This window comes from Lepeophtheirus salmonis, chromosome 6 (assembly GCF_016086655.4).
Source record: "Lepeophtheirus salmonis chromosome 6, UVic_Lsal_1.4, whole genome shotgun sequence".
Lineage (NCBI taxonomy): Eukaryota > Metazoa > Arthropoda > Copepoda > Siphonostomatoida > Caligidae > Lepeophtheirus > Lepeophtheirus salmonis.
Window position 1 is genome coordinate 55,335,438 of NC_052136.2, and position 13,202 is coordinate 55,348,639.

Here is a 13,202-nt window from a genome sequence, read left to right on the forward strand (position 1 = left end):
TTAGGCGAGTTTAGGATATATATGACTTATGAATATATGTAGGACTAGTTCATAAAAAAAGTTTTAATAATTGTAAATAAGTAATAATATTAGGAAACTAAGCCTCTATTTTATTAAATTAACCTTTAAACCAATACTTGGAACTAGTAATCTTTGTCGCATTTAAGTCCCTTTGAACTCTAACTTCATACTGAAATGACGCTCAAAGTAAAAGGATTTGGAACTCCAATAAGACTCAAACTCAAAGACTCAAGAATTGCATCGGACTCGTAAAAAAATGGATCGTGGACTCCTCCTTACATTAAACACAATTCTACTAAATATATTTCTTCAAATTTATACAAGTTGTGCAAAACTACTCCTCCTTGACATTTAACGTGAGATCAGCGTCTAGCTGAATGATTGAGTATATTATGTATAACATGCATATTTAGCATGACTGGAACCATTAACAATGTGGAGAAAGTTATATATTAAATACTCAAATTGATACTTTAATTTCAGTTCAATGTGTGATACTGTAGTATATATGGGATTTAGGCTGAAGGGACTAAATTAATGTATAATAATTTCTTTAAGCAGTAATTTGAAGTAGAGGGATTGTATATATTAGCGTCTATGAGTATAAATGGAAATTGAATAATTATGTCAGTACATAGTAAATAGCTAGAAAGAAGGAGGGCAATAAGAAATAGACAGCTAGAGAGAAATAAAGAGAAAAGAGTCAGCTTCTTGAAGAAGCTAATAATAAAGAAGAGTTGTATTAGTAGCTTACATAGTACTTCGATTTTTTGGGGCGTTGAAAAAGTTGATGAAGCCAAGGTGTTTAAAAAGAATAGCTTTAATTATGAGAAACATGGAAGTATAATGCCTGTTTTTGAGGGTTTGGTATCTCGTCTTTGCGAGAAGTTAGAAGAAGTTCGCATCTCTGAGTTGAATCACGAATTAGGGAAGGCCAAAGAAAATTTTCTTAGTGATTTGAGTCTTATTCGATCCGAGTCTGTACATCGCATCGGTGGACTGTTTTTCCAGAATCAACCATCCCTTCAAAAACATATCCCCAAAAGTGCTTCCCTCCCAGTTTTTCCGGGAGAAAAATACAAATATAGAAGTTGCAATCAGCCAATTGAAGAAGAAATCGAAGAAGAGGCCCAAATCGATGAGGATGTGGTCTCCAAGTTTATTCAAGTAGTTGAGAGTCCCTCTCCTCGTCTCAAAAGAAAGAAAGCACCCCAAAATTCACGCGAAGAAATCCTAAAGAAACTTGCCTTTTCCTCTGAAGAAAGATCGAACGAAACTAAAAGAAATCCTGAGTTACAGAATAACAAGGATTTAGAAGTTTGCTATATCAATAAAACTATATCTGAAGGTGATAACGAGGACGAAGATCTCTATTTAAACCCGAATCAGGAGCTATCCAGTGACGAGGAAGAAAAAGAAGACTCAGACGTTTTTCCTACTTCTAGATCCGATTGGGAACGTATAAGAAATCCTGATCTCAGTACTCCTCCCTCACCTTCAAAAGGACCCTCTTACCGGGAAGAAAAAGCAAAAGCTCGTTTTGCCAAACAGATTCGAAAACTTCAAAAGGAGGCTCGTACTGATCTTGAGAACTGTCGTCGTATAGCTAAGCGTAAAATAAATTCGGAGAAGCAAAAAAGAAGTGCGGATAATCCTTTAACGAAGCTTGGAATTCAAGAAGAATCTCTCAAGAGTGAGGAAGGCCTCTCAACTTTAAATCTTGCAACTCTTCAAGTTGTCGTGAACAACAACCACTCACAAATTCAAGCATTTAATGAAGAACTTGTTCAACTCTTGTTGGAAAAGGACGAACTTTCTATAGAACAGGAGGGACAGCTTTTAGATATTGAGGATTTAACTCTAAATGTACAAGGAACCTAAATTATTATTATTATTTTATAAATAGAAATTCACTCAAAATGACAGTCATTGTACGTTTTAGACCCTATAAAAAGGGCGATGATGCTGAAATTCGAAGACTAGTCAATAATTCAACCTTTGTCACTGTTAATCCATTCTTTTTTAATACTGTGATGAAGGAGTTTACTGCACAAATCGTGCTTATGCTTGCCGCTGTTCTTTTTATTGTTCTCGACTTGCCATTATTCCTCGCTATTGCTTCAGCTCCTACTTCCTTTTTTGCCATTTATCTCATCATTTATATGGGACATTGGATTAAGACTATCAAGGCACACAATGATCTCAACAATATTGATGGTAAGTAAAAGAAAATCCATTTAAAAATTGACCTTACACTGTCTAATCAAAATTATTTTAATAGCTTTATACTCTGGAAGAAAAGCCTTCTTTGTGGCAGAAGTTATAAATGACGCTGCTAGTCATAGTTCAGATGACTTTATGTTTGCGAATTCAAACTATGAATTTCCTCTGGATTCTCCTCCTCCCGAGATAGTTGGAACCATTGCTTTAAATATAAAGTCTGATCCAGATATGGGAGATCCACCTACAAGCGTAGCATGGCTTCGCAGAATGGCCGTGAAACCCAAATATCGAGAGAAAGGCATTGGCTCTCGACTTATAGATGTGGCTCTAAGTCATTGTAAATCCAAGGAATTCCAGGCTGTGGAGCTCCTTACGTCTCAGTATCACGACTCAGCTAGAAACCTTTACTATCGTAAGGGGTTCAAAATGAAAAAGTCGTATAAAAAGAATCTCCTATTTGGATCCTTTCCAATCGAAATGTATAGACTTAGAAAGGATCTTAAAGAGGTTTCTCACTATGATTTGACAAAAAATGCTTAGTAGTTATCCATCTAAGTTATACAACTTTGTTATATCATTTGTACTCAATGATCCCCCAATATTTTTTTCCTCCCTTGTAATTTTAAGAACTATTATATGATACTAATTATATTATTAACTACCATTTATTTATTCACACATTTAGAAAAGAATCTATTTTATATTTGTGTAATTATCAATACTGTGACAAAATAATGCTATTACATTTTGTACGATGATTACAATGTCCAGTAGTAGGAGCAATACCTTGTTACTTAAATTAATTGTATTTGTATATTAATAGTTATTCACTATGTACATATACTTACGTTCTTATTTCGTTTTTACTGAAATTGTCAGTCCTCTATTAAAATTTAATTAATAATATATCCCATCATTGCAGTGCTTGTGCTCTTAGTTAATTAAGAAGGTAATTATATCCAGAAAACATCAAAATAGAGGTAGGTCAATTCGTTCGCATTGATACATTATTGAAAAAATCATCCATATTTTATTTTGTATAGTTAGTACCCTAATTATTCGTATTTTTTAGTGATGTACACGATACTATTTAATTAATGAGTTGTAGAGGATGAGAACTCTTTGTTCTTCACTGGGTCTTTGTATTGAATTCCTTAGTTCTTATAGAAGTAAACGATAATTCGGTAGAAGATCTGGAGCATTTACGTATTTTTGAGCGCAGAGGCAATTATTCACGAGGTCAAGTCACTATCACAGACATTGATATCAATAATGTGAAGGGGCATCTGCACAATGAACGATCCTTCTATTAAAAAATCGCCTGTACATGAAGTTGATGAGAGGATCAGAAGGTGTGCGGCTAGAATATTCAAATGGAAAAATATGTTGGTAAACTAATATAAATTTCGTACAATTACTACGCCATAATATTTGTCGGGCAATATTTTCATATTAATACAACGTAGTATTTTAATTAACTCTTCTATGCTGGGGTAATACTTGAAATCCCCCAAAAATTGTTCTTGAGGTAAACATGATGGACACACTGCATATTTAGAACTCAAAGTCAAACCAGATATTCTTAGAAGAGTTTTTACAAGTAAAGGTTAAAAAAATTATTTAATTGATTTATTAAACTGATGAATTTGCTCATCAAAAATAAAGCATCAACTTCAATTTGTGCTTGTACATTATTATTATGTAGTAAGTTTTATTCAAATAATTAATTAATATGAAATATTAATATCGAATCATAATAATTTTTAATTTAACATACAGTTCATAAAATAAAGATATATTTTTTGGCTCAATTTAGTGTTGTGTCCAGACGAAGTTGCTAGACGCAAACTATTAATTAGAGTAATCCAGGACGACAGAAAGAAACGAGGAGGAACGTGGAGGAATAGGATAAAGTATAATTTACAAGGAACACATATATTCTTACTAATCAATATATGAAATGCACTACTCTGTCATACTCATGTACAATGATGACAGGGTTTATACTTTATATAGGTCGAAGCTAATTAGGTACAAATACATAAATAATACCTAACACACATATATAATATAAACACTGTACACGGCGTTATCTCGCTAACACAAAAATACCCTATGTTATATGTATGTACCCTATGTTAAAATTAAATAAGTTATTCTATACAAATGCTCCATTTCCAAAAGAACAGGAATATAATTTCTTGTTCATCCCTCGTCGTTTATATAATTTACTTGCTATAGTTTACCCGGCTTTGCTCGGATAAAGGAGGGAGAGGGAAATCACATTGAAAATGGTCAAATTAATTAAGAAAATTTAAAAAATATTCAGAAAATACTTCTATTTACTTATAATTATTGTTTGAATTCTCTTCGATTCTTCAAAGTAAATTAATCCGGTTTCGTACGGTAATTTACAACGTCGCATCATACAAACTTCCCGCCCCCCGCCCATTTTTTTTTATAAAATTCAAATAACATACCAACATATATGCATCTAAAAAATTGTGTAAATGAGAAATCCATTCTCTATTTACTTCAAAAAATTCCCAAATCGAAATTTGCGAAGTAAATTACAAAAAACTTTACAAAATAGTTAATAGTTAATTTATCGTAATTATAAAAGAAACACAAACCTACCAATATTTTTTTCGTACTTGCGAAAAAAAAGAAGTTATGAAGAATAATGTTGTCCAAAAAATAACTCTCGATAACTGGTTCATTTTTGCAAAAATTATGTAACAAAATGTATCGCTTTGTGGCATTTTTTTTAAATATTGAAAATTGACGTTTGATGAAAAAATGGCGGGAAAAAGAGAGAAAAATTGAAAAATTATTCAGAAAATGACAGGTATTTCAGTTAAACATAAATTTTTATTTGGCAAATTTATATGCAAACCAATCTCCAAACAAATTTCTACGAACTCTATTCTATTTACTAATCCCATATTACATTGGAAGTTCATTTTTTTGCATATGAAATAAACAAAATTGCAATTTTCACCGATTTCTCTTTTTGGCCATGACTTTTTTGATTTTGAATAAATTTAGAAAACATAGTTATTCGTATAATTGTTGTTTGAAACGCCAATCTCTTTTTGATAAATAACTCAACCCCCTATTTAGTCTCCATGATCTGAAAAAAACGATTTTTGTGTTTTGGGCATGGAATAAGCCCCCCTTATATTACCCCAAAAATCGACATCCCGTCTTTGCACGTCCGAACTGGAAAGTTCAACATTTCAGCCCCCTAGATTCAACGGTGGGGGAACGTATAAAAGTTATCTACACAGACACACACAATCTCTCTTTTATATATAGATTTTGGTTATTTTATTATTTCTATGAAGAAATTTTGGCTATTTTTTTCATAGAAATAATAAAATAACTAACTACTCTTTTAATCAAATATTATTAAGTAATATTATAATACAGTATCAAAAAAAGGTAGGTATTTATTTTAAAAATGGTGAAGAAATAATATGACAGTGATATTCTGAGAGTATATAAGATATAAATAGTGGTGGTATGATTGACTTATATCACCAACTACCAGATGATTTCGGGTCTTTTCCCCGGCTTCTTTTTCGAAGAAAGGTTGCGTGGTACACTAAAGATAATGACGTGAATAGGAAAGAAAAACAGAGGTGTAGAACTACAGGTTCAATAGATAATAATAAATATATAACATTTAGATTTTGAAATATTAAATAGTTATAATGTTTAATATTGAATTGATAGATCAATGTATGCATCAAGTCTGCTGATCATCCATAAATAATTATATATTTTATTTCGAATAAAGCAGACATCTACAATTTAAGATGCAGGCCTGCTCAGGAGTGGGCCTGGAATATTTGAGCCTTTAATTTCTTAATTAACAGTAAACGTCATATTATCTTTTTCATATTCTATCTTCTGATTGTTGGGTTTACTCCACGTGACTTTAAATTATAAATGATCAATTCTTGTACAACTTCGAGAGCGTGAATTGTACAAAAGCAAAGAGAAAATGCCACTAGTACAATTTCGATAGACTTTACTTTTCTTTAGTATTTATTTTACGTACATATATGATATATTTGATGTATAATTCTTACAACTACTGGTATTGAATTGATTTTGCCGACGTTTGTTTTTCGTAATCAATTCATGGAGATATAATAAGTTTATTAAGGCAACCCTTCAAAACATGAGTTGGCTTCAAGGATCTAATTTTGCTAGTTTAGCAAAAAACGCCGTCAAAGAAGCTCAAAAGAAACTCGACTCTGCTTTGGATATTCAAGAACATGAGTTTGGTTTGGATCAATCCACATGGGGCTCCTTCACAGGCTCCTTCTTTGAAGCTAAAGATTACTTAAAAAACCCATCAACAGAAAAGGGTATTTTTGTAGTCATATATGAAATGATTCATGAGTTCATTTAAGGTTTTTTTTAGAAGACAGCGAATCTCTGATCGCTGAAGAGCCTGGAGTTGTTTTAGCTGAACCCAAGAGTTCTTCGGACTTGTTAACATCTGTAACAACAGTTCAACCCTTGTCTAATACTTCATCTTTACTGAAAATCTCGGAAAATGTAGAAAATGACGAGGAAGATGACGATATTGCATCAACGGACTCCGCATTTCGAGATTCTCTTCAATCCTCAACGACAAATATTACTGACACTTTAATATCCTCCACAACATCCACATCAAGGAGTGGATTCTCTGTAATAAGCTCTACTATACGTAAAAATGAAGAACTTGATATCATGGATAATTCTGTTGAGGGGATGGAAAATGGGGAGAATAGAAGGGATAGTACGGGCTTCGAGGAATGCGATTTAAACGACTCCTCCAATAATGAAGAAGAGGAAGATAATAAAAACAATTCCATTATCTGTTGCGATCGTATGTTCAATTAAAAAAAAAATATGTACTTTAATTTGTTTTACATAATACCTTTTAGCTGTAATAGAAGTCTCCGAATTCCAAAATACTAGTGCCATCATGACCTCTTGTGGCCCAGAACTCCTCATACATGAAGCCATGATCGATCAAAGTGAAAAACGAAGTGAGGCTGGGAGTTCAAGCTCCAAGTCATATGAAGTTGTCAAAGCAATAAATAGTGGTCATACATCTGGAGATGAATTGGAAACACATACAAGTTCCTCAGATATTGAAATTATTTCAAGTCCTCCTCCTAGTACTGCAAGCTCCATCTCATCTCATCATCGTTGTATATCTCCTAGCTGCAAAAAAGACAAGCAATACTGCGATCATAAAGGTAATGTTTTATTGTAAAAATAATTTGACTTAAGTAAAACCTGAGACTCGAATGGTTAAAAATGTGTATTTTTTATTGCTGCCGATGATTTGAAATTTGCAGAAACAGTTATTACTGATGATGAAACAATTAAGGAAGCCATTTTGGATAATCAATTAGATTATCTTCAAAAAGTTTCAGTTTCGAATGCTACAGATGAAAAGCACACAATAGATACGCTGGCTTCTATCGAGATTAGTGAGTTCTGTGTATATTTTCTTTTAGTTGTGGTTGCGGTAGCACTTACATACATGTATATAAAAATAAATGAGATTCTATAGATTTGTTGCATTGTTTAAATGTATTGTAGATTTGTTCTTTGAATCTTTTAATATTATCTTTCTAGGCCATACACGTACAGGTTCCGAGTTGTCCATATCAGGATCTGATGAAACGTCCCAAACAGAAATTGATCGTTTGTTAAAGAAAATAAAGGATATGAATGAAATTTTGGATGCTAGAGAATATAAAATTGTTGAGTTGAGTCGATGTAATATTGAGCTTCAAGAAAAAAGTACGGATTTGTCAAGGTATATATTTCCTTCTTAATTAAACACATACGGAACATTACTTTGTTAATTTTTTAAATGCAGTCAAATAAAAGAAGCAATGAAGATTAATAATAAATTAACAGAAAGTACACTTACTGCTGAAGAATTTACTACTAGGCTTTCTAATATGGAGAAAAAACTCCAAAAAACCCTTGCTGAACGAGATAGTTTAAAAGATGAGGTCAAAGTAAGTGATTAAGAAATTTAGAATCGAACAAAACTCTAGTGAATATTTTTAGGCTATGAAACAAGAGTTTGTAAAACGTAAACGTGAGGAAGAATGGAAGGAAATGATCGAGGAAAGGGATTCGACTATTTCCGATCTCCGATGTGAAGGTGAAAGTCTATCCAAAGAAGTAGGAAAATATTCGGAGCTTGTGAAAAAACTTCGCTCGAAAGATAAAAATAACGATAAGGAAATTAAAGCACTCAAGTCCGAGCTTGAAACAAAGAATACTGATTTTGATCGTCTCAAAAAGTCATCTAAGACAAAGGATGAAAATGAGTCTAATCACATTCTTGCCATACAAAATCTATCCTCCTTAAATTCCAAATTAGAAAAAGAAAAAAATAAATTGAAATTATCAGTGGATGAAGTCACAGAAAAAAGTGATAATCTCCGGAGTAGTCTTGAGAATTCGTATAAAGAAATTGCTGAGCTGAAGAGACAAATGTCAGAAAAAGAAGATGCAGCTCATGAAGTTGCCCTTTCTAAAGAAATGACAGCCAAAATTGCTCTACAGGAACAATTACGGGATCTTCAGGAGAAATCCATTTTAGAGAAAGAAACGTTGTACACTCGAATGGATGAATTACGAAGTAGCTTAAACTCAGCAGAGAGAGGAGCTTCACATCGTGAGGAACAATTGTGTCGTCAACGAGATGACTTACAGTGTAGACTAGAGGAAAGTGAAAATCGTCTTGCAGAGCTCTCAAGCACTGTGAGTGCAGCCACGTTACCTCTTCAGAGACAAATTGAGTCCCTACAGACCTCCCTTCGAGAAACTCAGTCCTCTAGTGACAAATTAGAACAAACTCTTAATGAGCGACTCCAATATATGACCATTCAATTAGGAGCTGCACAGGAGCGTGATAGAAGTGTGTCGGAGCAGTATATGAATTTATCAGCGAAGTATTCCAGTTTAGAGGTAAAATATCAAGAGCTAATCAAGATAGAAGAATATGAGAATAATGAACTAACTGATCTCAAACAAAGATTTAAAATTGTTGAGGAGTCTAAAAAGAGAGAGTTGTCTTCCATATTGAGCAAAAATTCTTCACTATCCCAAGAACTCTCCGAGGCTATAAAAAAATGCCAGCTACATGAAGTAGTTTTTCAAAATGAAAAAATCAAATTAGAGACCAAAATAAATCATTTAGAGGGATTATACCAGGACAGGGAATCTAAGATGAAAGAAATGCAACAAAATCTAGATAAGAATAATTTGGAACGATATTCCTGTCGTAGCTCTCCTTCCCAATTTTCATCCATCTCTGAGCAATGGGGGGATGAGTCAATTTTCGACAATTCTCGAATGAGAAACAATAATTCTTTTTATGATTCGGTCCGTGTCGGTGGAAGTTCGTTAGCCTCCCTTGTAGAAAATTATCAGTTCTCTCTGAGGCAAAGAGATGGAGAAGTGTCGCAGCTCCAAGCTGAAATATCCAGTTTGGAAAAGATTAGAGACTCAATGACAATGGAGCTAAGTAATTTATCTATTAAAGTCGATAAACTGAATGAAGTTGAGGATGAAGTCAAGAGCTTAACTCAGCTTTACAAGGAGACGGAAGAGAAATACCAAACAATGCTCACGGTATGTTTTGTTTTAGTTAAAGTTTTCATTATTCATCCTTATCTTTTAGATGTATGGAGAAAAAGTTGAAGAGACGGAAGAACTTAAATTAGATTTGCAAGATGTGAAAGAAATGTATAAGGTTCAAATTCAAGAACTCTTACAGTCTCAACGGAATAGCTAAGAAATAGTTATTTTTTCTTATTTTATTATAAAGTGTGATATATTTGTCATAAGAAACTGTACAAGTTTTATATATATTTTAGATTTATATTTATATCGTTTTAATTTTTGCGTCAAACATGATTCTATATCGTTTGTTTTCGTTTAGTTTGTTGTGTTTTTATTTTTGTTTTTTAAATAGTATCAATAAATGTTTTTTCTTACTTCTAATTGATAATTTTAGAGCAGAGTTTTTCAAATTACATATTGATAATTTAATCTAGAACTAATATTTAATTTTGTATCTTAATTTTTATTCAATATGCAATCAACTTTGAAATCATCTGCATGCGTGATGTATCGAAAATCTCAAAATGCAGGTAATAAACGGATACGAATATAGAAATTTTTGGATTTGGATAAGAATATTTCTTAACTGCTGATAACTTGTGAATGTGATACATCACTTCTCCGCATATAACGACGGGAGTCCAGATCATGATCAGCTTTTTAGCGAGTTTCAACATTAATATCTATAGAAAAAGGTTGTATAGTGAACAAGAGTTATGAACATTAAAATTAAATTAGGATTTCATGACCAGTGAGATTCAATAATTGGTTCATTAAAGAATCAAATTAATTATGAAGCACTTTGTTGTGGGAGGTATTCTTTTTTTTTTTTTTTTTTTAATCTGTAATCCGAAAAGTCTTATACAATATCACAACTTAAGGCTAAATAAAACTTTTTTATTTCAACGATAATTTATAATTTTTTTTTATTATCAGGAGTGGCCTATATGTCGGGTCATTTTATAGATTTTTATATTTCCATTTAAGCAGGATTTTTTAGCTTCCAAATATTCTTGGCATATTATTGCAAAAAAATTATATTGACCTCATAAGCAAAGTAAGCAATCCCATTTTATGTGACCGCACTCTTTTTTTACTCACGAGGTTTTTAAAAAAACCCTTCTGTATTTTTAGACGTGATGTTTTTTAAAATACATTTTGGAATACTTATATTCGATTTTAGTACAAAAATCTAAAAAAAAAAAAACTATTTTAGAACCCAATATTCAGACAAATTTTAATTTGATAATTACCAGTATTTTTTTAATTAGAATAGTAATTAAATAATTAGATTAATAATTGTAATTATTGATATTATGATAAAAAGCAGATTGGATGAAACCATTAGGGTGTCCCATAAAATCAAAAGTAATTTTTCAAAAATCCATACCCTCCATTTTTTTTTCTAATCTGATCTCAGCTACTCAAATTTGAAAAAAAAAAAAAAAATCTGAACGAGAGCGGAAGCAGGTGCTCAACCAAAGCTTGAAGTCAATTCCATGACTTGATCGGAGGGTGGACTGAAAAATTTTACATTCAAATGAAGATTACACAAAAAGTACAAATCAAAAATTTATTTTAACTCGTCTGACTATTAATAAATATGTATTAGTATGTCTGTTGTTTAAAACATTGGCTTGTCTAATTTGAATTATTTCCAAGGAATTCAGTATAACGTTTTTTAACTTTTTCCGGTCCATCCTACTCATGATAAAGGCATGATGTTGAGCTTATCTTTCAGAATTGATAAATAATAGGACTAATTTCATATATCTGGATAATTTTTGCTTAGAAGAAAATATATCCAATATCATTAATTTATTGTTTTATTATCTGTTTTTATTTTACATTATAGACATATCTTCTTGTATTCAGGAATACAACGTATTAGAAATTGTTTTTGTTCGTCATCTTCTGTAATTAAAGTAGGAAAGATGGATTTAGGAAAGCTCGTACACGGAAAATTTGTATAGGAAAAGTTTGAACAGGGATTACTCGCATTGGGAAAATTTGTATAGGATAAAGCTCGCCTGATAGAAGACTCGCCTTCTTTCATTTAATATAAATAATAATCTAACTTATGTAATGACTAATTTGTTTCAACCAGATACAAAATAAGTAATATTTATAAATACAAGGAAGGCTTGATACCTTCATTGAATAAATATATGATTAAAGAAAAATAAACAAACACAATAATTCGAATGGAAAAAGTGCTATTTACTTAATTATTAATTGTCATTAGACTTTAGACATGATGGATTATTCATATTGGAAAATACTCATGGTGGGATGAACAAGCATAACATCAAACTAGGCAAAAACGGTGATTTACTCTTCCTTATGAGCCAGGACCTATCGGTAAAAGATGTGGTTGGATGTAGTGATGCAAATCATTGAGAGGATTCGAGGAGGCACTCCAACGTCGATTCGTAGGAGAGCACGAAGAAATGAGAGACTTGAGGGAGGAAAAATTTGGAGCAACCTAAAATTGAAATACAGAGATGAGAACGATGTTCTTCGTCTCTTCATTAATCTTCTTTCTTATTTGAAGTGTAGGAAGCAGGTTGCACAACGTAGTCACTCAACGGACTTGAATCACCAGAGTTATATATCTAGAACTGGGCGTACCTCAAATGGATCTCAAGGTAAGTTACGATTAACAAGTTACTTATACACTCGTTCAACGAATTTTTGAATGTATTTTCATAATATGATACAATGATATTTGGATATGTAACTTCATTTGTAGTAATAAACTTCATTGATATTAATCAAACAATACTAATAATACAACTTTATATTTTCATTCACTCCAATTCAGAATGAGAATCTGGCTCCCACTTTATTAATGTGTATAACTAATATTAATATCCATTCCTTTGTCTTATATGACAATATATTGGCATATTCCTTTTCCGGTTTTCTGCACTCTCGGTACGACCTTGTCCGTTCTAGCAGTTCAAGAACCGTGACCACTTGAATCGCTAGCCCGATAAGAGGACAACCTTGGTTATATCTCTTGGGACACCCTAATATACATGTAACGACATAAATGATAGATAAATTTCTTTCTCTATAATATAAATACAGTATCATTTTATAAATATCAATAATTTTATTTTTACTAGACAAAATATATACTAGCTTTATTCCTGCACAATCCCAAACTCCTGCAATCTTGATAACTGGTCATATTTGTTCCTTATGCACATACTTCTCATTATTCCCATCTTTAACCCTAACTAAATGATCTATACAGTGTGCCCTATCCATGTTTCAATCCAAGTAAAACCCTT

The 13,202-nt window shown here is 32.0% G+C and overlaps 3 protein-coding genes across 4 annotated transcripts; all 3 read left to right on the forward strand.

The window, feature by feature from the left end:
* The first annotated feature begins 734 nt into the window (after positions 1-734).
* Positions 735-2,060, forward strand: LOC121119838 (schwannomin-interacting protein 1). The gene has a single exon (XM_040714639.2). The coding sequence runs from the start codon at positions 868-870 to the stop codon at positions 1,900-1,902; it is 1,035 nt and encodes a 344-aa protein (XP_040570573.1). The 5' UTR covers positions 735-867; the 3' UTR covers positions 1,903-2,060.
* Positions 1,941-3,165, forward strand: LOC121119840 (uncharacterized). Its single transcript, XM_040714640.1, has 2 exons — positions 1,941-2,238; positions 2,303-3,165. Exons 1-2 carry the CDS (start codon positions 1,941-1,943, stop codon positions 2,782-2,784), a joined length of 780 nt encoding a protein of 259 aa, XP_040570574.1. The 3' UTR covers positions 2,785-3,165.
* A 3,069-nt stretch (positions 3,166-6,234) lies between these two features.
* On the forward strand, positions 6,235-10,277 carry LOC121119847 (TATA element modulatory factor). 2 transcript variants are annotated; one of them, XM_040714652.2, is made up of 8 exons: positions 6,259-6,623; positions 6,680-7,132; positions 7,191-7,508; positions 7,611-7,745; positions 7,894-8,077; positions 8,141-8,285; positions 8,338-9,912; positions 9,962-10,277. In XM_040714652.2, exons 1-8 carry the CDS (start codon positions 6,434-6,436, stop codon positions 10,073-10,075), a joined length of 3,114 nt encoding a protein of 1,037 aa, XP_040570586.1. In that variant the 5' UTR covers positions 6,259-6,433; the 3' UTR covers positions 10,076-10,277. The 2 variants fall into 2 exon arrangements, with proteins under 2 accessions (XP_040570587.1, XP_040570586.1); XM_040714653.2 differs by lacking the exon at positions 7,611-7,745 and having other exon boundaries at positions 6,235-6,623.
* The last annotated feature ends 2,925 nt before the right edge of the window (positions 10,278-13,202 follow it).